At 36.2% G+C, this 24,623-nt stretch overlaps 1 protein-coding gene and 1 long non-coding RNA gene across 3 annotated transcripts in view; one reads left to right on the top strand and one right to left on the bottom strand.

Annotated features, from left to right (window-relative positions):
- GSTCD (glutathione S-transferase C-terminal domain containing) overlaps positions 1 to 24,623 on the top strand; it is a 130,950-nt gene that overhangs the window by 92,367 nt on the left and 13,960 nt on the right. For both annotated transcript variants that reach the window (XM_006930933.4, XM_045056036.1), the window contains 3 exons: positions 9,025 to 9,140; positions 9,303 to 9,347; positions 11,659 to 11,787. In XM_006930933.4, the coding sequence (XP_006930995.2) occupies positions 9,025 to 9,140; positions 9,303 to 9,347; positions 11,659 to 11,787 (290 nt within the window). The remainder of the gene's footprint in view (positions 1 to 9,024; positions 9,141 to 9,302; positions 9,348 to 11,658; positions 11,788 to 24,623) is intronic.
- Positions 8,570 to 24,623, bottom strand: part of LOC109499040 — a 29,662-nt gene continuing 13,608 nt past the window's right edge. Inside the window, exons 2-4 of the long non-coding RNA XR_006596891.1 lie at positions 12,845 to 13,045; positions 9,983 to 10,058; positions 8,570 to 9,355 (exon numbers count right to left, since the gene is read on the bottom strand). This is a non-coding gene — a long non-coding RNA (uncharacterized LOC109499040). The remainder of the gene's footprint in view (positions 9,356 to 9,982; positions 10,059 to 12,844; positions 13,046 to 24,623) is intronic.

Raw genomic sequence — 24,623 nt, 5'->3', positions numbered from 1 at the left:
ATATATATGGATTTTTGTAAGTTGTAGCTTAAAATTTCATTAAAAATATATTGTACAATGTGGTTAATACAATATATTTTCTAAGCTCAAATAAAATGCTTTGAATTAATTAAACAAGACATAACTTTTTTTTAAAGTTTATTTATTTTGAGAGAGAGAGAGAGACAGCATGAGCAGGGGAGGAGCAGGAAGAGGTGGGAGGGAGAGAGAGAACCCCAAACAGACTCCACCCTGTCAGTTTGGAGCTTGACTCAGGGCTCCATCTCATAAACCATGAGATCATGACCGGAGCTGAAATCAAGAGTCAGATGCTTAACCAACTAAGCCACCCAGATGCCCCAAGACAACTTTATTAAGGACAGAAACCAAATGTTACACATCTTTGTGTTCCTAACATTGCCTAGACCAGTTAGTTCTATGTAGATCCGGTTGGTTGGTTGATTCATTGGTCAATGATTGACTAAGATTATGTATGAGGTCGTTATTCCTCAATTTAGAGAGGAATAAATTGGCCTTTTTTAACATTTTGAATTTCTAATTAGTAATTATTGAATGCTCTAATACTGTGTGTAACAAAATTATGAGAGTGAAAATAACCATCACACTGTTGTTGCACGATTGGTGTGTGTGAATGGGTTGGGGTGGGGAAAGAGGAAGAAGGTTATCAGATCATTAGTGTCCCTTGTTGCAAGAAAGTTGTCACTGTGGGGTTAGCATGGCTAAGAGGATTCATGATGCTAGCCTGCAACTAACTTTGAAAAATGTAAATCAAAGGACTTTTCTAAATGTTTAGTGTTTCAGTAAGTAATCTCCAAAATTTAGAGCAAAATCATGCTAACCTAAAGTGTAAATTTTATGTTGCTGCTTATTTGCATGCACCAACACATGAGTTTCCTTAGGAATTTCATTCCTGCCTTTCTAGCTCTTTCCAGTTTTTCTTTAAATTCCAGTTAGTTAATATACAGTGTAATACTAGTTTCAGGTATACAATTTAGTGATTCAACACCTACATACAACACCTGGTGTTCATCACAAGTGCACTTTTTAATCTTCATCACCTAGTTGACCCATTCCCCCCCCCCCCCACTTGCCTCCCCTCTGGTAACCTTCAGTTTGTTCTCTACAGTTAAAAGTCTGTTTGTTAGTTTGCCTCTCTTTCTTTTTTTCCCATGCTCATTTGTTTCTTAAATTCCACCTATGAGTGAAATCATATGGTGTTTGTCTTTCTCTGACTTATTTCACTTAGCATAATACTGTCTAGCTCCATCCACATCATTGCAAATGGCAGGATTTCTTTTTTTTTATGTCTGAGTAGTATTCCATTATATATATATCCCATTATATATATTATATATAATATATATCCCATCGTGTATATATATATATATATGTATATACATACATATATGTGTGTGTGTGTGTGTGTGTGTGTGTATATATATATATATATATATATATATATATATATACACACACAACGTCTTTATCCATTCATCAGTCAATGGACATTTGTGCTGTTTCCATGGTTTGACTATTGTAGATAATGCTGCTATAAACATCAGGGTGCATATAGTCCTTTGAATTAGTATTTTTGTATGCTTTGGGTAAATACCCAGTAGTGCAATTTTGCTGGAGCATAGTGTGGTTCTATTTTTAACTTTTTGAGGAACTTCCACACTGTTTTCCACAGTCACTGCACCAGTTTGCATTCCTACCAACAATGTATGAGGGTTCCTTTTTCTCCATATCCTTGCTAACACCTGTTTCTTGTGTTGTTGAATTTAGCCATTCTGACAGGTGTGAGGTGATATTCATTGTACCTTTGGTTTGTATTTCCTTGATGATGAATGATAATTGAGCATCTTTTCATGTGTCTCTTGGCCACCTGGATGTCTTCTTTGGAAAAATGTCTATTCATATCTTCTGTCCATTTTTTAATTGGTTTATTCATTTTGGATGCGTCAGATATGTCATTTGCAAATAACTTCTCCTATCTCATAGGTTGCCTTTTAGTTTGATTGTTTCTGTCACTGTGCAGAAGATTTTTATTTTGATAAAGTCTCAAGTTTATATTTGCTTGTGTATTCCTTGCCTCGGGAGATATATGTAGTAAGAAGTTGCTCTGGACAAAGTTAAAGAGATTATTGCCTATGTTCTCCTTTAGTATTTTAATGGTTTCCTGTCTCACATTTAGGCCTTTAATCCATTTTAAATTTTTGTCTAGCTTTTGATATAGCTTTAAATAGCTGCTTTCTTATTCCTTCACCAAAGTTCTCAGAAACTTTTCCATTCCCATCTAAAACTGTTTTGTAGTTGACTTCTTTTACTCTTTCAACAAATATCAGCATAGCATTGATAGCTAACTTGTTTTCATGCTTAGTACCTGCAGAAGTCAGCATGTGACCTTAAAATCTAACTTGTCTTAATTCTACACAAAATGAATTCATTAAACTTTTATTTATCACCTGTTATGTGCCTATCAGTCTCCTAACACTCTTTCCATTTAATTGCACCCAAGTTCATCTACTTTGGAAAAATCATCTGTATCTACTTCAGAGAAATAGAAGCAATTTTAGCTAATGGTTCTTTTGATAGTTAATATAATTAATTATGCCTATATACCATTTAAAAAATTTTTTGAGATATAATTGACATACATTATTTTAGTTTCAGGTGTGCAACATAATGATTCAATATTGGTATGTGTGGTGAAATGATCACCACAATAAGTCAAGTTAACATGCATCACCATACATAGTTATAGAATTTTTTTTTTCTGGTGATGAGAACTTCTAGGATCTACTCTATTAGCAACTTCCAGATATACAATACAGTATTATTAGGTATAGTTGCCATGCTATATATTACATCCTCATGCTTATTTATTTTGTAGCTGGAAGTATGTACCTTTTGACCCCTTTCACGCATTTTGCCTCCTTCCACCCCCACCTCTGGCAACTACCAAGCTCTTCTTTGGATTCCACATATAAATGACATCATATGATATTTGTCTGATATATTTCATTTAACAAGTGCCCTCAAGGTCCATCCTTTTTGTCTCAAAATGGCAAGACTGCATTCTTTCGGATGACTGAATAATATTCAATTGTATGTCTGTATACCACATTTAATCCATCATCTGCTGATGGACACTTAGGTGGTTTCCATATTTTGACTATTATAAATAAAGCTGCAATGAACATAGTGGTGCATATATCTTTTTTTTTTTTAATGTTTATTTATTTTTGAGAGAGAGACACAGAGTGTGAGCAGAGGAGGGGCAGAGAAAGAGGAAGACACAGAATCCGAAGCAGACTCCAGGCTCTGAGCTGTCAGCACAGAGCCCGACACCAGGCTCGAACTCACAAACCGCCAGATCAACACTGACTGAAGTCAGACACTTAACCAGCTGAGCCACACAGGCACCCTGGGTGGTGCATGTATCTTTTTCAGTTAGTGTTCTCATTTTCTTCAGATGAATACCCAGAAGCGTATGATAATTTTTTTTTCACTAGTTAACAATAGTAGTGCTTTTTAGTATAAAGATTAGTTCTTTTGGGTAGTAACAAAGAGTTTTAAAAAGTTCCATTTTCTCTTTGTCTTTAAAAACAATTATTACAAAAGTACTAATTGTCAGGAGCAAGGAAAACTGGTAGGGTCCCTGGGTTCTAAAGCAAGAAAATAGGTTTCAAGCAGAGGGAACAAACTTTTAAAGCCACCACCTCACTGACCTTGATAAATTCAAGGAACTCACCATTGTTTAGAAAGACTGGAATATGGGGGGATATATAAGAAAGTTCCAGAAGATGAGTTTGGCAAAGTAATGGGGCCCAGATCACTAGAGACCTTATTTTCTTAACAAGAAGTCAATTTTTTTTTTCTTAAGCCAACGAGGTGACTTTAAAGGTATTTTAAGCAAAGAAGAGATATTTTAATGGGTAAATTTGGAAGGGACTTTGGTTAATATACACAGGAAAAGCATACTTCATGACAAGCTATGGCACGAAAGATAGGACCTAATGAGCATAACATTTCAGAGCAATGCCAAGGGAAGGGAGTCTGGGAAGGAGAGTGAGAGGGAGAATCCTATAAGGAGTCCAAGTGCTTTCTTGATCTAGAACACCAGGGTTCAAAATGAGTCAGTGAGTTTCAATGAGTTAATTCTATTTCATTTTCTTAATTAAGTTACTTAATGACAACTAGCATTAGTTGAGGTTGAATGCTTCAGAGAATTTTATTAATAATACGATCTGATTTGAGGATATACTCTATCCTGAATAAAAATGATGCAGGCTAGCATTATAAGAGACCATCTTTAATATATAACAATGTAAAAATAGCAGTGCTGTCTATTCGAGTAGAACTTGTCTCTAAGGAGCTCTAAGCACATTAAATATTAAAGTGAGGCCATGTTTTCTCTACAGCACAGACAGGCAAAATAACAAGCAATGCTCTTTCCCATCTGGTCCTGCCTGTAATTTCAGATCTACTTACGATTCTGCCACTTTTTCACTGATCCTCATTTTTAAGCACATGAGCTAATTGAGGTTTTCCCCTAAATATGCCACATCATTCTTAGCATGCTTTCCTTGCCATCCTATCTGGTGAGTTCCTGTTCCTCCTTAAAGACTCAGCTGAAATGCCCCAAGTGTCTGTAAGGCCCTCTGTGAAGTCACAATTATTTTCAATGCACATACATTTATTTTCCTTATATAGTCCTTTTTATAGTCCTTTATTTTCAGTGCACATATATTTGCACATAATGAACACCTATCCCTTCTTTTTAGATACCGTTCCCTAAGGACAGGGACTATGTCTTAGTCACTCTGAGATATGTCCTCAGCATACAGACAGGTGCTGAGCATAGTAGGTGCCTAAGTGACTATTCCAAGCATGAAAACCATAGGCTACCCTGGGGCTAGGACCTGGGTTTCACTGTCTAGGGCCCTGTACAACATAAGTGACCATTCATCAGCTTGTCTTAAAGCCTCCCCAAAAACAGTATAATTTGCGGTTGCCCCTTTCCTCTGACCAGAGGTCCTGTCAGTGCCACTTTGTCTATTCAGGTGTCTTGTGCCTTCTCTAGAATAGAATAGCTCTGCTACATCCATGACTGTTAAAGAAATTTGCTCTTTTGATTTTATAACTTTCCAAACAAAAAGCATGTTTTTAAAAATCTCTACATCATTAGTTTTAGCCTTTTTTGTCTTCATATTTAATGATAAATTTTTTAAAAACTTATAGAATGTGGTTAGTGTGCTCTAGCTCAAAGAAAATACTTTGAAAACAAAGCAGCAAATGAATCTTTAGTAAAGAAGTCAAACGTGTATCCAGGCGCCCAACCGCTTTCCTTTTACCAGGAAGTCATGACAGTTAAGATGCTTTGTTGCTTTGGACTAAGAAATAAAAAATCAAGAACAGCATGATCTTGAGCATAATTTTAGACTGAGCAGGTATCCTGGCTACAAATGTGCACATTTCCTATCCAGGATATTGTTTTAAATTTTATTTTCCTTATTTGATGCTTTGGACTGGTGTTCCAATAAAGCTCTTCCTTCACTTAAAAATTGACTCTTTTATCTTTGTATTTTCTTTTTGGGCACTGCAAACAACACTGAAGTTGTCTAAATAATCAGGTTCCTCCTAACTTGAATTAGACAAGGAAAAGACTTGACTTTCACTGTGGGAGAATTACATCACAGAACAAATGACATCATTTGTATTAAAACACCTGATCATTTGATTCTTGAGTTTCTTTTTCAGTGATGACACTTAAAGAACCAGCATTTTTAGTCAAACTAAAAATAGATTGTAAATGTATGCTTATAAATAGTGTCTTAGGCAGAAGAATGTTAACTATAAATAGAAAGTGGGATTTGATTTTTAAATTAATGCCATGTCTCAAAATACCACTTTCTAACCTCGTTCAATGTATTTGAGATCCTGTTTGTGTTTCCAGGAGCTTCAAAACTGGAATGGGGAGGAGGAATGCTTTGTTAGAGGTGGCTTTTCCATAAAGCATCTGGGCATTATGCTACTGTATTTTTAACTCAATCTGTGAGAGTATGTGCAGCTTAATAGTGCCTATTTATTTATTTAATATTTATTTATTGGAGGGGGGGCAGAGAGAGAGGGCAAGAGAGAATCCAAAGCAGGCTTCACACTGTCAGTACAGAACCCAACGTGGGACTCAAACCCATGAAACTTGAGATTGTGACCTGAGTCAAAATCAAGAGTCTGATGCTTGACTGAGCCACCCTGGCTCCCTAATAGTGTCTATTTAAACACAACCCTGAAAATTACCCCTTTGCCTTCAAACTTCATTTCAGCATGAATTCTTTGTATGCAAAGATGGAATCTCAGCAAGAAAAACAGATCTTCATCAACATTTGCTTTTGAAACAAACCTAGGAAAGTTAGATAATTCTAAACATCTAGTAGAAATAATGGTACCAAACTGGATGTTAATTAGTTATTCCATTAAATAAATGTTTTTTTTCTCCTTGTTCTTAACAAGGGTAATTTCTTTTGACTTTATGAAAAATCCTTTGGCTAAGAAATGTTAAGAAATCCACAAAGCTGAGACTAAAATGTTTGTGCTCATTTCTTGCCTCTTGGTGGTTTCCTCAAAAGGTAGCATTTGTGACTAGCTTTCCCACAGGGCTCAGAAATATTTTTCCCTTTTTGCCCTCTAACTCCCCTGCTTCCTCTTGTTGCTCTCCCTCTTCCAAATTAGAACTGCATTGCTAAAAGAAATTAGGTGGAGAGGTGCCTGGGTGCCTCAGTTGGTTGAATGTCTAACTCTTGATCTCAGCTCGGGTCTTGTTCTCAGGATCATGGGTTCAGACCCCATGTTGTGCTCCACACTGGGTGTGGAACCTACTTAAAAAAAATTAGGTGGATTGGAGCGCCTGGGTGGCTCAGTTGGTTGACCGTCCGACTTCGGCTCAGGTCATTATCTCACAGTCTGTGAGTTCAAGCTCCACGTCAGGCTCTGTGCTGACAGCTCAGAGCCTGGAGCCTGCTTTGGATTCTGTGTCTCCCTCTTTCTTTGCCCCTCTCCCACTCATGCGATGTCTCTCTCTCTGTCAAAAATAAATAAACATTAAAAAAATTAAGTGGATTTATGAATGGATGGATAGATGAATAAAAGTGTGATAAACCAGGGGCACCTGGGTGGTTCAGTCGGTCAGGTGTTGGATTCTTGATTTCAGATCGGTCATGATCTTGCAGTTTGTGAGTTCAAGCCTCTCAACAGGCTCTGCACTAACAGTGTGGACCCTGCTTGGGATTCTCTCTCTCTCTCTCTCTCTCTCTCTCTCTCTCTCTCTCTCTTTTTCTCTCTCTCTGCCCCTCCCCTGCTCACACACTCTCTCTCAAAATAAATAAACTTTTAAAATTTTTTTAAAAAAAGAATGTGTTAAACCAAATATAGTAAGTTGTTAATGGTAGAATCTAGGTGGAGGTTATAAAGGCAGTCACTGTAAGATTCTTTCAACTATGCCGTGTTGAAAATTGTCATAATCTTTTAGGGGTGGTTATCCAGGAAGGATAGGCTGACAGGAGCTTTCACATATTTTGTTTAAATTTTTCACAATTATATCATTAGAGAAAAATGAAAATAAAGCTACATGAAACTGTCTTCACAAATGAAATCACCAGACTATTGGCTTAAAGGCCCTTTATGTTTGAAATTCACACTAGGACACACTAAACAATTAAGAATGTGTACAGTGATTTAGCTGTATGATGATGATCACATTATTACAATAGGAGATTGGTTATACAAGTATGGCATATATAGTCAATGAAATACTATGCAGCCATTAAAACTTATGGTACAGAAATAAATGCACTGACATGGAAAGAGTTATAATGTTTTATATACTATCTTCAATATTATGAATTTCTAGATACACCTGGAAGTATGTGTATACAAAGATATTTGCTCTGAATTATTAGATTATGGATCTTTTCTCTCATACAGATATTTTTTCATATATTTTTTATTTTTTCCTAGAATAAAGATTTTCCAGTATTTTTATTTTAGTAACATAAGAAAGAAGGAAAACAGAAAAGAGCATAAAAGAAAAAAAAGCCAGGCTATTTTTCTGTGAAAATAGAGCAGGGAAACCTTGGTATCTGTAAATAACTTTTGATCAAGCCAAAAGATTATCTGGGTTTTTCCTTTTATCTATATCAATGAAATCTGCTCTCTATATTTTCTTAATCTTGCTCTTACAAAAAGTGCATTTGAAACATGTAAAAACAAATAATTTCATTCATTCTTCTGAAGTTATTTTCATGGACTTAACTAGTAGCTTTGAAGGAAAGTTAAGATATTTTCATGCTGTTAGGCCCAAGGCATTTCATACTTGGAAATGCCCTATCTTTAATCTCTATTGCATTAGATTTCTGTGTCTGACTCATGAGGAAAGGAAGCTTCAAAGCTGAAATGGTAAAATCTAATTTCTCTCTAAATACACTAAGCATTGATACATTTCCGACAATGTGACACCTATGTCCCAAGTATCCTCACCAAAATAACTAAGAGTTCAAGGACATGCTGATTAAATAGTAAGAATGTTTTTATTTATTATAGATCTCTTTTGTCCAAGGAGATTTAAACAATGAGCTAGAATTAGGTAATCTTTGCAATATGTCTCTGGTAGGGATAGAGGGAAGGGACTGTGACTGTTAACTTTTATTCATCCAGTAAACATTTACTCAGCACTTTGTGTATGACTCTGCGATTAATATTTCACTTATTGTTTCCTCTCTAGAAGATGTTTTTTCAATGACAATCGAAAGAAAAATTGGATGTGAATAAAAGTAAAAATATGCATAGAGAGATTTCATTTCTGGGTTCCAGGTCTCTGGTCCTCTCCTCATGGATTATGTGGAATTTGTAACTCATTTATATATTCACCCCTCTTCCTGGACGCCGGCCATCCATTCTCTGAGTGCCTTCTCACTCTCTCACAATGCCTACCATTTCATTGTCTTCACTTCTTGTCTTCCCCAGGCAAAATGTCCAGTGATCGAGCTTTAAGGAAGCAACAGCAGTTAAACAACCTTGTTTATGTGGTGACAAGTCAGGCCAAACCCGGTGACAGAATTGTGGATTTCTGCAGCGGCGGGGTATTATGTCTCTCCTCTTATTCTCTTTAGCCTTCCCCCGACTATGTGACATTACTGTATTACATTCAGAGTCATGTTTTTATTTGGCAAGACTGCTGTCTCAGAATGAGAAGAAAGCATTAAGGACCCGAGTTAACTTGTTGCTTTTTCTGCCTTCTCCAGGGCCATGTTGGCATTGTCCTTGCTCACATGCTGCCATCATGCCAGGTAAAAATCTGAATAACAGATAAAGGGAAACATTGGAAAACTATGCAATTCAGTTAGCTGAGTCTTACCCCTTCCCTTTGAATTTATAAGCATTCATTCAGGTCACATCTGTGGCACAGATATATTTTTTTTTTTTTGTCTTTGAACTAAACTTCTAAGAATCTTTAAAAAAGGAAAGTAGGACCACAGTACAGTTTTAACTTTTATAAAAGGGTTATATATTTCCTTAAAGTTTATTTATTTATTTTGAAAGAGACCGAGACAGCATGAATGGGGGAGGGGCAGAGCCCAGCTGCAGAGCCCAGCAGAGCCTGACGTAGGGCTTGAACTCACCAACCGTGAGATCATGACCTGAGCCAAAACCAAGAGTCAGAAGCTTAACCAACTGAGCCACACAGGGGCCCCTGAAAGGGTTATATTTTTAAATAATTTATAGAAGAAATAACGATTCTGTGGTTAAATAAAATAATGAATGATGAAACTAGTTTAACTGTCAACATAATTTTATACTGGAAATACTAGCTTCTGACCCTTGTTCAGCATATCCTTTCAGTATCTTGATTTTTATCCATTGTATCAAAATTGTAACAGCAATAACAAAATTTGTCAAAGAAAAAAATAAACTCTAAATTTACCACACTCATCCATCAAATGCTTTTCTCCCCATATTCTTATCATCATTGTCCATGAGGGTGCTTCGTACTGCAGATTCTAAAAAATGCAAAAACAATTTTAGTCACCAGCTTTCACTCAGTATGTTTTTCCCTATTACAAATAGTTTCAAATATCATTATTAAAATATCACTAAAATGTGACTACATAGTATGTGTTTAAGTAAACATACCACAGTTTATGCAGTGGTTGCCACTATTTGTTAGAAGTTTGTTATTTTTAGTCTTCTGCCATATGAAATCATTTCCTCACAATGACCATCTTTTAGCATAAAAGTCTAGAATTTAATGTATTTAAAAAAATACAAATCAGCGGGTGGGGGAGAGGGGAAAATTGGTGATGGGCATTGAGGAGGGCACTTATTGGGATGAGCACTGGGTGTTGTATGGAAACCAATTTAACAATAGATTATATTTTAAAAAATACAAATCAAATGGGGCAGAGTCTTTGCTTGTGCACTTTCTAGAAGGTGTAAAATAATCATAGTGATTCCTTGCAGAAGGGAAAGATGAGCATAGACTGGCCAGAAAGACATGTAACAGAAAGATGGTGAATAGAAGGGTATTATTCTTTCCCTTCCTTAGAAAATAAGAGGCAAAATGAACAAGGAATCCTGGGAAAAAATAGCAGGTTTATGTTTCATTATCAAGGAAAGTAACAATTTTCTTGGTTGGAGTTAGAGGAAGAAAGCTCATAGAGTAGAATCCTGGAGAAACAGAGGCAGAGACATGGGGTCTTTCCCCCCTTCCCAACAGTTCTGGAAACTTAGAGACATTGAGCCTGGAGAGGGGAAATCTTGGATAGAATAATGAATGGCCAGAAAGCCTTAAACCAAGTATACTCTGACAGGTTTTTTTATACAAAGGGACCCAGGATGTTTCTGTGAAGACAAGCATAAGGACAAAATAAGGGTAGAATTAGAGATGATAGTGATGAAAGGGACTTAATTCTGCCCACTTTTCTCTCTCTAGACCAGTAATCCTTTCCAATCTTCATTGGTCTGCATTCCTAGAGACTCCTAACTGGTTACCCTTCCTTCTGCCTCACCCCCACCAATCCATACTACACATTGCAGCAACGGAACCTTCTTTTATCACATGATCTGGCTCCTGTTACCTCTCCAGACTCAATTCTACCCTCCACACCCTGTCCCCCACTCTGCATCACCACCACGCACCGTGCCCAGAGACACCAATGTTCTCAGTTCTTCAAACACCCCGTGTCTGTCTCACTTCCCACTTCATGCATGTTTCTCTCTCTGCTTGAAACTCTCCTTCATTGCTCCAGCTAGTTTCTATTCATTGTTCAGGCCTCAGCTTCTATATTATTTTCCATGTTAAATGGCTGAAACCTTCCTTAGTCATCAAGTCTGAGTGCTGTGATGACACATGATATGTCTTTCGTTAAACACTTATCACTGTATTGTAATTGCCTGTTTCTCTTCTATCACTCCATCCATAAGGTGCAAGAAATCAAGGACCTTGTTCAGTTTTGTAACACATTATCTGGTGTACTTCCTGGCACAGGACAAGGATCAATGAATATGTTCTACATGAAAGCTTAAATGCAGTAATAATATTTTGCCCTAATGTCTGAATTATGTTACTGAATGTACTTTTGTTTCCTGGATGAAATCTAGGTTACGTTAATAGAAAACAAGGAACTATCATTAATTCGTGCTAAGAAGAGAAGTGATGAACTAGGTTTAAGCAACATTTGGTTCATTCAAGCAAATATGGAATATTTTACAGGGATGTTTAATATTGGGGTAAGTAATCAAACAATTTCAATTTCTTCAGTTAATTAAGAAAAAATATATGCCTTAGACTAAATAAAGGAGATACTTTTATATTCTTTGCTAGCAAGTTTATAACTTGTGTTTTCTACTATTTATGAAGTATAGCACATTAATGAGTATGATTTCATTCATAGCACGTCACCATTATGTGATCGAGGTAACATTTGTTCCTCTCCCAGATATGAACTTAATTTTCTTCACTGCAGAATCCCCAGTGCCTAAAACTATGTTTGACATTTTTAAGCAAGTGCTTAAAAATAGTTATCAATGGAATGAATGAATGATTTCTAATGACAATGACTTCCCTTGGTTTACTTTACATTTTTAAAAGATATGAAAGAAAAACAAAGAAATGTTACTGTTATTCCTTGTATTTTTTTATTTTTTTTTAATTTTTTTAATGTTTATTTTTGAGAGAAAGAGAGAGAGACAGAGCGGGAACAGGGGAAGGGCAGAGAAAGAGGGAGACACAGAATCTGAAACAGGCTCCAGGCTCTGAGCTGTGAGCACAGAGCGCAACACGGGCTGGAACCCATGAACCTTGAGATCGTGACCTGAGTCAGTCAGAAGCTCAACAGACTGAAGCTCCTAGGCACACCTCCTTGTATTTCTTTTAAATACTTTTTTCTTATTATTAATAAACAATATGCTCAATACAGAAAAATACATAAATATAAAGAAGAATCACCAGTATTTCAACTACTGAAAAAATGAATACCATCAAAAACCTTTGGTCTTTATATATTCTTGCACACATACAAATGCATGTTTATACATATGTTACTATCATTAACATCATACTACATAGATCTTGGTTTACTGAACATTGTCATAAATCTTTCCCCTACTCATCAATAATGTTTCTTTTTCTTCATGTTGTTATAATGTGTAATTATTACTATGATGGGTATCTTATACATTATGATACGCATCTTATGATACGCATCTTATGATACGTTTGCCAAATCAGTTTCTAGGATAATTGTGCTAATCTGCATTCCCGACTGTGTGTGTTCACACAACATACACAATAGGAAGGTCTAGCTGGAACTCTTCTTCAATTTCAGAAACTCAGACTTTCGTAGTTCTTATAATTTTTGTCCAGTGAGGTTCATTTCTTAGATATCCACTACTGAAAAGTTGTGGGGTTTGTTATCTTTTGCAGCAGAAATGTATGCAGTTTGTTTCCTTTGTAGACATGATCCAGATTGGTTATGTCAAGCCAAGCCTATAGAAAGAGAAGTAAGCTATTAATAAGGAAATCCAGGAAAATGCAGATATCCGAAACAGCAAATTCAAATTGATTATATATTTCTGTGCAAACTAAATTTTACATAAATGTTGATGTAAAGGTTAAAAATTCTCCCACAAAATGAGCCATTAAGCCAATGCCCATGTTACCAGTACACCAGGCAGAATATTTAAGGTGGCAAGATATTGCTACCCATTTACTCAACTCTCAAATTACAAAATTCGCATCTTATCAGCCACGTGTCTCTTTAGCCTTCTGTGGCTTATGGGTGCTAAAACATTCTGGCATATTCTTGTAACTTGCAAGGTCATAATTCACTAACACCAACTGAAAATGTTTATGTCTTTTTTGATGTGATATTTTCTCTATATTTCATAATAATATAGTCATAATGGCCTTTTTCTTTCATAAATACTTTTGTCAAAATATATAGAAAATTAATTAAAATTACTTGGAAGATTAAACCAAAATTAGATTTACTCACAAGAAAATAATTTTCCCCAGGAGGATAATTGAGGTATTGTCACTAGATAAATCAAACTGAATGCATCAGTGGCTCCAACTCTTAAATAGATTACAGTGAAAATAGTGTAGCCAGAGAGGAAATCAGAATAACTAGGTATTGGAAATGCATTAAAACTGCATTAATCCATGATCTGGTGATATTTTCAATAAGGGTTTAGTTAGCATTTATCTTTGCTTAGTAAATACCTTTTCCTTTTACCATTTTTCTTTAGATATAAAAATAATGATGTAAACTAGATTTTAAGGAGAGAATCTTAAAGTCTTGGAACCAGCTATGTTTAGGAACTTTAAACAAATCATATGTGTGTGTGTGTGTGTGTGTGTGTGTGTGTGTGTGTGTATCTTCCACCTACTGTACCTGCCCAACATAACCAGAATCAATGAGGTAATGTTATTTGTTCCAAAGGGTCATTTTGTAATTTCTGGCTCACACTGTATTTACTTGAGAACTATATAATCCTTAGAAATACAAATGCCTGATAAGCTTATAAAAACATTTAAAGTCTCAATACATTTTAACTTGAACAACAATGATATTCCATTCATGCTCTTAATATTTGTAAAGATTTTTGAAAAATAGGATTGCTCATTGACTGCAGGGCTTCAGCGAGACAAGCCTAATCATACAGGAGTTTTACATTTTTACTTTACATGATATTTGCAATGATTTGTTAATGACATAAAAATTAGTTACAGTGGTAAACAAAGAAAATAAACATAATGGTAAAAAGTATGGATTTTGATACTGGCCAAGCTTGTGCTAAAATCTCAGCTTGGCTGCTTACTGGCTGGATGGCCCCAGGCAACTTATTTAAACTCACTAATCTTCAGTTTTTCCATATATCCTCATATTTTCCATATATTAGGCATAAAATATCTGGCTCATAGGATATTGATACAATGTATGTGAAGCACTTAGCAGGTTGTCTGCCATTTAGGAGTACTCAATAAATTGGGCCTCATCTTACTCTGTGCAGTATGATCTTAACCATGTAAAAACTGATTTAAAAAAGGATGGGAGGTGGGACCCCTGGGTGGCTCAGTTGGTTAAGCGTCTGACTCTTGATTTTGGCTCAGGTCATGATATCACCGTATGTGGATTTAAGCCCTACATCAGGCTCAGCACTGACAGTGAAGAGCCTGCTTGGGATTCTCTCTCTCTCTGTCTCTCTCTGCCCCTCCCATGCTCTCTCTTTCTCTCTCTCTCTCAAAATAAGGAAACAAACTTAAAAAAAAAACACCTTAAAAAAGAAAAAAAGGACGGGAAGAATATGCTAATATGGATTTTTTAAAGATAGCTATCTCTATATGCTATGTGGTAACATTTTTTTCTTTATTGTTTTCCATATTTTCAAAATACCTCAAATTCAATGTGTCATTTTTATATTTATAATAATGTAAGCAGTAAAGATTGAAGAATAAATATTTGTGTTTAATATTTTTACAGATAGATAGCTTATTTAGCCAAGAGAGGCTAATAGGTCCTTAAGGATTACTGCAAGGCATCTAAAAGAATTCTGTACATATAAAATACTTTTTTCTTTCAAAAAAAGTATTTGATTATTAGAGAAATACCTTTTGATTGGCTTATTCTGATTTTGATTATAATGAATATTGGTGTCCTGAGGAATATATAAAAGTCTTTTCAAAAATAAGAAACATCCAAGAAGGTATTTTTTCCTCCTGGTTTCAATATATCCAGCTGTATGACCCTGAATTAAGTATGTGTTAAGGGTTGAATGTTTGCCTCCCTCAAAGCTTCATATGTTAAATTCCTAACCTTTAACGTGATGGTATTAGGAGGTGGGCCTTTGGGAGGTAATTAGGTCATAAAGGTGGAGAACTCTTGAATGGAATTAGTACCCCCTGAGAAAAGAGAGTTTGCTTCCTCTCCAGCTCTCTACCTGCAAACCAGGAAGGGACCCCTCACCAGACATTAGATCTGCCAGCACCCTGATCTTGGACTTCTCAACCTCCAGAGCTGTGAAAGATAAATGTTTGCTGTTTAAGCTACCCACTGTAGGGTGATTTTTTTTTTTTTCCATAACAACCCAAACTAAGATATGTATTGATTACCATCCCTTAAAGGGAAACTTACAAAAAATTGCTTCAAAAGCAGACATTTTAAAGCTTTAAAAAAAAAGTTTATTTATTTATTTTGAAAGAGAGAGCATGCGTGTACACGTGCATAGGGGAGGGGCAGAGAGAGAGCGATAGAGAGAGAGAGAATCCCAAGCAGGCTCCGTTCTGTCAGCACAGAGCTGTCACAGGGCTCAATCCAACGAACTGTGAGATCTTGACCTGAGCCTAAATCAAGAGTCAGGCACTCAATCAATAGCCATATAGGTACCCCAAGGCTTTTTTTTAAGAGGCTTATTATTGCCTTTTTGTTTGATGCAGGATAAATAATCTGCATTATTGTGAAAACTTACTTTACAAGATTATGCTTTTTAAGACCTAATTTACCATGTGTATTAATATGCATGCTCTCAAACAGTATTACAGAAAGGACCGTGACTATGGAAAAACACACTGCATTAAAAAACAAAAACTGTGTCAGTGCTAACTAACTTTCCCGCCAAAATGTTTTAACTGACTATTTCCAATAGTAACAGAGTCTTCTGAACCAAGTGATAGATACTTTTTCTAAGAGTATTGGTGAATATTTTCTATATTGCCAATATATATATCTATATCTCAAAACAGTTTATCTATCATACCCATAACAATTTTAATATTATAGTTTAGGATTTATCAGTGCTGAGTGCTTAATTATAAGCTCGTTTCTAGTTATATATGTTAGTATACAATTAGATGCACGTGCAATTATACAATGTAATTCACTAACACTTTTGATGAGTAATTTATGTAATCCTTGTTTTATTTATTTTTTTTATTTTTTAAATTTTTTTTTTCAACGTTTATTTATTTTTGGGACAGAGAGAGACAGAGCATGAACGGGGGAGGGGCAGAGAGAGAGGGAGACACAGAATCGGAAACAGGCTCCAGGCTCTGAGCCATCAGCCCAGAGCCTGACGCGGGGCTCGAACTCACGGACCGCGAGATCGTGACCTGGCTGAAGTCGGACGCCTAACCGACTGCGCCACCCAGGCGCCCCTGTAATCCTTGTTTTAAAAGAAAAGGAACTTGAGGAACTACATAGTCTGCAAACACAATTTTAAAAAATCATTTTTCAGTGGAGGATTTCCCAGGCCAAGAGAGTGTATAGAAGTATTTCAACCCCCTTCTCCCTAAGAAAGATCAGACTTCCAAATAACAAGGAGAACAAAAACCAGAAGAATCATACTCCATCTGTGATGAACCTGTGTTCAAGATTCTGTAACTTGGACTACTATATATGAAGGCAGAAAGCAGATTAAAGAAAAATAGTAAAGGATTGAGTAGAAAAGAGGAGGATCAAACTTAAAAGCATGAGGATAGGGAGTGACTATCAGGAAGCAAGTCAATTTGCTCTCACAGGATCCCAGAATATTTCAAGAATGTAGGATACCAGAAACCTCAAAGGAAGGGGATAAGGAGGAGCTGAAATCATCTTTAATTAAAAATATTATTTAGAGACCCAAATTCCTACCCTTATCTTGAGTAGACTCCCTGACTCCTGTGAGAGACTAGAAGTTTATTCTGTGAAGAAACTGAGCCAGAGATGCTCAAAATACAGGGATACTGTTCACAGAGGAGGGTAAGGGTGATGTGCCATATTGAAAACAAGAACTCAGAATCTGCACACTGAATAACGGATCTCTTCCCCCTCACCCCCATTTGCCCTTGATTCCAGAAATTTGGAAGCTAGAATTATGTTCTCAAAGAAATAAAAAAAAAATTTCTTTTTAGAATCAACTGTCCCCAGAGAAAATAACTACAGATACTGTAGCTGTAATTAAAAAAAAAAAAGTGGGGGGAGCTAGCCACCTGATCACTCAGTCACTAGTGAACCCCACCAGTGTTCAAGACTTTGATTCAGTACTTCCAATCAGCTTTTTAGTCATTCACTCTTTAGTGAATAAAACAAGGATAGAATGAAAAAGGAAAAAAAAAAAGAACCAACAAAGAACAAGAAGTAACTTCTTGGAAACTAAAAATATGTTAACCCATAAAACAATAACAACAACAACAACAGGGGCATTTGGGTGGCTCAGTCCATTAAGTCTCTGACTCTTAATTTAAGCTCAGGTCATGATCTCACACCTCATTATATCAAGCCCCACATGGGGCTCCAAGCTGAGAGGGTGGAACCTTCTTGGGATTCTCTCTCTCTCTCTCTCTCTCTCTCTCTCTCTCTTTCTGCCCCTCCCCTGCTCACTCTTTCCCTCTCTCAAAATAAATAAATAAACTTAAAAAAGAAAAAGAAGAAAATCTTAAAGATGACGTATAGGACATCACCTGAGAAAATGCAAGAAAAAAAGACAAAGAAATAGAAACTGATATACGCATTTTTTAAAAAAATATTAAAGATTCAGTTCGTGAAACCCAATACCTCAAGAATAGAACTAGAAAGAGAAAACAGATAAAATAGTGGAAAGGAAAATATAAAAAAAACTAATAGAAGAAAATGTGTCAATAATGAAGAATCCATTTCTCTTGATTTAAAAAGCCCACTACTACAAAGCTATAGCAATCAAAACAGTATGGTCATGGCACAGAAATAGGCACATAGATCAATGAAACAGAAAGAGAGCCTAGAAATAAACCCACATTTGAATGGTCAATTGTACTACAACAAGAGGCAAGAATATACAATGGGGAAAAACAACCTCTTCAATAAATGGGGTAGGGAATACTGGACAGCTACATGCAAAAAAATGAAACTGGACCACTTTCTTACACCACATGTAAAAATAAACTCAAAATAGATTAAAAACCTAATCTATTATCATAGATTATGCCTATCATAACATAGGCAATAATCTCTTTGACATTAGTCATAGAAACATTCTTCTAGATATGTCTCATTAGGCAAGGAAAACAATAGGAAAAATAAACTAATGGGAGTACACCAAATAAAGCTTATGCACAGGGAAGGAAACCATCAACAAAACAAAATGGCAATCTCCTGAATGGGAGAAAATATTTGCAAATGATATATCTGATAAGGGGTTAATATCCAAAATATATGAAGACCTTATAAAACACAATACCAAAAACAAAAACAAACAAAAAAATCTGATTAAAAATGGGCAGAGAACCTGAATAGACATTTGTCCAAAGAAAACATAGCGATGGCCAACAGACACATGAAAAGATGCTCAACATCACTAATCAGGGAAATGCAAATCAAAGCCACAATCAGATATCATCTTATGCCTGTCAGAATGGCTGAAATCAGGAAGACAAGAAATAACAAGTGTTAGTAAGGATGTGGAGTAGAAGGAACCCACATGCACTGTTGGTGGGAATGTAAATTGGTGCAGTTACTGTGGAAGACAGTATGGAGTTTCCTCAAAAAATTAAAAATAGAATTACCATATGATCTAGTAATTTTACTGCTAGGTATTTGCCCAAAGAAAATGAAAACACTGTTTTGAAACGATATATGTTTCATATGCGCCCACATGTTTATTGCAGCATAATTTACACTAGGCAATATATGGAAGCAACCTAAGTGTCCATCCATAGATGAATGCATAAAGATACACACACACACACACACACACACACACACACACACACACACACACTGGAATATTACCCAGCCATAAAAAAGAATGAGATCTTGCCATTTGCGATAACATGGATGGACCTAGAGGGTATTATAATAAGTGAAATAAGTCAGAGAAAGACAAAAACCATGATTTCACTCATATGTGGAATTTAAGAAACAAAACAAATGAACAAAAAAGACAAAACAGACAAACAAAACAACAGACTCTTAAATACAGAGAACAAACTGGTGGTTTCCCAGAGGGCAGGGTGTGAAATAGATAAAGGTGATCAAGGGTTCACTTATCTTGATGAGCACTGAATAATGTATAGAATTGTTGAATCATTATATTATACACCTGAAATAAAGATAACACTGTACATTAATTATACTCCAATAAAAAAAAATAAGCTCACTTGAAAAATGACCCAAACCAAGGCATATTGTTTTGAAATTTTACTACACCAAGGATGAAAAGAAGTTCCTAACAGTTTCCAGAGAGAGAAAAAAAGGAGGAGCCATATACCAAAATTTTGGAATTTGGCATTTTGATGCCATCACATATCTCAGTAGCAACTTAGAAAGCTAGAAGACAGTGAAGCAATACCTTCAAAATCTAAAGAACAATTTCCAACCTAAGATTTTATACCTTATCAATCCATCAATCAAATGTGAAAGTAATAACGAAAATTTCAAGGTCTCAAGAAATGTACCTCAGGAAACTCCTGGAAGATATGCTTCACTAACACAAGAGAGTAAATAGGAAAAAGGAATAAGTGGTATCCAACACAAAAGGGGCTGAAGAGAGTTCTTGGTATGCTGGCAAAGGGACTCTTGGGACAAGAGCTAGGTAGAAGGCCTAGAGAGCACTGATCATTAGCTGAAGGTCAGAAGGCTCAGGAAAGAAAAATGGAATTGATTGATTACTTGGCAGTTTTCATACAGTGGAAAGTTAAACAATAGGGCATTTTACAGAGGTTTTAGGTAGGTAGAGTCTTGAATGTTAAAAAAAAAATTGTACAGCACACTTTAGCTCAGTAGTGAACAGTATATATACACAAAGCAATAATAATAAAAACATTGCATAAACACTTAACTAAAAATTGGAGTCAATATTTTTTTAAGTTTATTATTTTTGGGGGGAGAGTGAGAGAGAGAGAGAGAGGGAGAGAGAGAATGAGCTGGAGAGAGGCGGGGGGGGTGGTGGACAGAGGATCTGAAGTGGGCCCTGCACTGACAGCAGCGAGCCCCATGCAGGGCTCCAACCCACGAACTGCGAGATCATGACCTGAGCCTAAGTTGGACGCTCATCTGACTGAGCCACCCAGGTGCCCCAAATTGGGGATAATATTAAGAGAATGGTAAAAGGGAAAAAAGGTGTAAATGTAAAAAAATAAAAACAAACAGAACAGAACCTCATCTCCCATAAAAAAAATCAATAAATAAGGCCTAATATTTATAAATCAAGAGATAGCAATGTGCATTTGTTATATGGAAAAAGAGATAGATTTCAGGAAAGAACACCAGTGAGTTGAGAAGCATGGGCTTTGGTTGCCAGACATTCATTCAGGGGTAGAAGAGTATATAGAACAAGGGAACTTCTGTTATTACTGTACCTGCTTTTTAGTATTATTTGAATTTTAAAACCAATTATCTATAATGTAATTGCACAAAAGTTTTGAAAGAGGAGGAACATGGGTGCACAGTTGAGACCAAACCTGCTTATGTATAAAATATCTGGTTAAGAATCCTTTGAGAAGAAAAGGTGCAGAGCCTATTTGGGCTGGGAAAATTTAGAGATCATCCAGTTCAGCCTTCTCATTTTACAGATAGAGAAGTTGAGGAATGTAGCAAGTCAGTGGGAGAACTGGACTGGAGTCCAGTCTGTGACTTCTTGTTCACTCCCCACATCTCAGAAAGGAGCAAATGGGAACATCGAGAACTACAACAAAGTTTGGTGTCAGATAGTTTGAGTTTAAATCATGGCTTCATCACTTGTGACCTTAGACCAGCTTTCACTAGCGAGGTGGCCTTAGACATGCTATTGAAAATGGAGATAAGAGCTACTTAACATATTAAATTAAGAAAATAATTAAATGATTACATCAAGAAAATAATGTGAAGATTTTGCCATCTAACAAATACTGAATACATGCTAATTCTGTATGGTTTTATAATTTCACAAGATTGTAGGACCAATGAAATTAATAAAATGAACGGGAATGTATTTGTAAAGAGTAGTTATCTAGGATGGACACCCCGAAATGTCTGAGTTAGGGTTCTTAATTTGTTGTGTGACCTGGAATAAACTTATTCCCTTTATTTATTTACCCTTTCTTGGCCTTTCTCATCTTAAAATAGTACCTACTTAGTTATTTGTGCACCCATGTTCACAGCAACACTATTCCCAGTAACCAAGAGGTGGAAGTAAGTCAAATGTCCATAGACAGGTGAATGGACAAACAATGTGATAAATACATATATCCAGCCTTAAAAAAGAAGGAAATCCTGTCCTGCTACAGCATGGATGAACCTTGAGGATGTTATGCTGAGTGAAATAAGCCAGTTACAAAAAGACAAATACTGTATGATTTCTCGTATACGAGGAATGTAAGGTAGTCACATGCATAGAAATAGAAAGTAGACTGGTGGTTCCCAGGGGCTGATGGGAGGGGGCAAAGGGAAGTTGTTCAATAGTATGGAATTTCAGTTTTACAAGATGAAAAAGTTTTGGAGATCTGATCCACCACAATGTGTATACTTAAAAATGGTTAAGATGGGAAGCGCCTGGGTGGCTGAGTCGATTAAGCATCCGACCTCGGCTCAGATCATGATCACTGTTTGTGGGTTAGAGCCCAGCGTCGGGCTCTGTGCTGACAGCTCAGAGCCTAAAGCCTGCCTCAGATTCTGCATCTCCCTCTATCTCTGTCCCTCCCCCACTCGCACTTTGTCTCTCTTTCTCTCAAAAATAAATGAACATTAAAAAATGGTTAAGATGGTAAATCTTATGTGTTTTTTACGACAATAAAAAAGATAAATAAAATAGTTGTTCTACTTCATAGCGTTGTTGTGTTAAACAACTAAATACATGGAAAGCACTTAACAAATAGCTCCTTACTCAATAAGTGTTAAATTTTATATTATTGATGTTAATATCACTCCCTATTTCATGAAAATGCCACTTGTTCTTTCCTCTGTGCCTGTGACTTCTTTGCTTTCTAAACTCCTTTCTATCCTATAAGGCCCTCCTCAAATGCCACCTCCTCCAGGACACCCTTCCTAAATTTTCCCTATCTGAATATCCCCTGTCCCTCCTTTGATTTTTATTTGTGCTTTTTTTAATGGCACTTAATCTATCTTGTATTAGACAGATTTGTGTACTGTTTGTGTTTTACTCTTCTTTGTATCCCCTGTGAATCACAATGTTAGAGACATAAAATAACCAGAACTTTATGAGTTGTTTCAACCTGTATGATTCCCAGATTGAGTTGATTAATGTATTAAATAGTTTGGATCCAGTTGTTACTATCGCCAGAGCATAGAAAAGGGATCATATTTCTGATCTTTGTATTCCCAGCCACTACCATGATACCAGTATATACAAAATGCCTAGTAATTGTTGAATGAATGAAAGAATGAAAGAATGATGAATGAATGAATTGTGCGATTTCTATAACTGCAAGTAATAATTATAAGCCTTTAATGATTAATAACAAAGAATAGCAAATTAGTCAACGAAATCACTTTTCCTTCATGTTGCTGTAGAAACTCTCTACCTCAGCTGTCTCATGGTTTTTTTTACAGTGTATTTCTTTCAATAAGGATTGAAATAAGATGCAAAAATTGAAATGGTTAATGTGAATCTTAAGGCTTAAAATTTATAGGTTTTTATCTGCATTCATTTTCCATTTTTCTTGTAAAAATTTACCACAAATATGGCAGGTTAAAATAACACAAATTTGGGGCGCCTGAGTGGCTCAGTCATTTAAGCGTCCAACTCTTGATTTCCGTTCAAGTCATAATCTCACAGTTCGTGAGTTCGAGCTCTGTGTCTTCTGAACTGACAGCATAGAACCAGCTTGGGATTCTCTCTCTCCCTCTTTCTCTGCCCTTCCCCTGCTTGTTCGCATGCTCTCTCTCTCTCTCAAAATAAATAAGCTTAACATAAAATAACACAAATTTATTATCTTAGAGTTCTATAGGTCAGAAATCCAGTTGGGTTCAACTGGTTTCTCCAGTCCAGGTGTCATTAGGTCAAAGTCAGCTGTTAGCTTGGTTTGGCTCTTATCCGAAGGCTCTAAGGCAGATTATTCAGGTTGTTTGTAGAATTCAGTTCCATGCTGTTGAGGGATTAAGGTTCCTGCTCCCTTGCTGGCTCCGCCAGGATTCATTCTTAGGTTCTAGAGCTAGCTGTGAAAACAAGCAATTGTGGTTCAAGTCATTCTCATGCTTCAGATCTCTTTAACTTTTCCTCGTGTCTCAGCTCTCTTCCCACCTGAGAAAGTTCTCCACTTTTAAGGCCTCATGTGATTCTATTGAGCCCACCCATGTAAATCCAGAAAAATCTTGGCATTTAAGGTTCTTAATCTTAATTACATCTGCAAACACTCCTTTTTGCCATGTTGACAGGTTGCAGGTATTAGCATGTGGACATCTTTGGAGGCTAATTCCACCTACTACACCATCCCGTCTCTTCTTCGCCCTTAAAGTTTGTATAGTGATGTCGTTTCTCCTGTAGAATTTCCCACAATTTGTATTTTGCTGATCATATCCCCCTGGTGTTGTTTCACATAGTATCCTATTCCCTGTATTGCCTAGAAATTAGATTTAGATTGTAAAGACATAATCAGATCAGGTTTACTTTGGGGTAAGACTACAGCATAGGTGGTAGTGGGTTCTATCTGTAGACACTTGTCTGGTTTTTCTCTTGGACAGTGTTAGCAGCATTCAAGATCATCAACCCCTAGCCCTATTATTTCAGCAAGGATTTCAAAATGGTGACATTCTTCTAATGTTATCACTCCATCTTCATTTACTTGATTAACTGTTCGGTTATAGGAAAGGCTGGGTAAAACTAGATTCTTCCCCTGTATTTTCTGGTTTTCAAAGTGAGTTGGTTATCTACCAAAAGTGACCAGGTTTTTGTTTTTGTTTTTGTTTCAATATGATTACTAACTCATCAATTTCATGTTTGAAATACTTCAATCCATTGTAGTTATCATTCTCACTGATGCTCAAATATTCCCATATTTGTTCGGTGGGAGCCCCTTGAGGTTGGCTCCTGAGTCCTTTTGATAGGACTTCAATAGAATTTGATAGTATCTGTGCTTTCAGTATAACAAGACATCCCAGCTCATCTTGTGCATTTCC

Source organism: Felis catus, chromosome B1 (assembly GCF_018350175.1).
Source record: "Felis catus isolate Fca126 chromosome B1, F.catus_Fca126_mat1.0, whole genome shotgun sequence".
In the NCBI taxonomy this organism is placed as follows: domain Eukaryota; kingdom Metazoa; phylum Chordata; class Mammalia; order Carnivora; family Felidae; genus Felis; species Felis catus.
The sequence above is the reverse complement of the archived record's forward strand: the minus strand, read 5'-3'. Positions and strand labels throughout refer to the sequence as shown.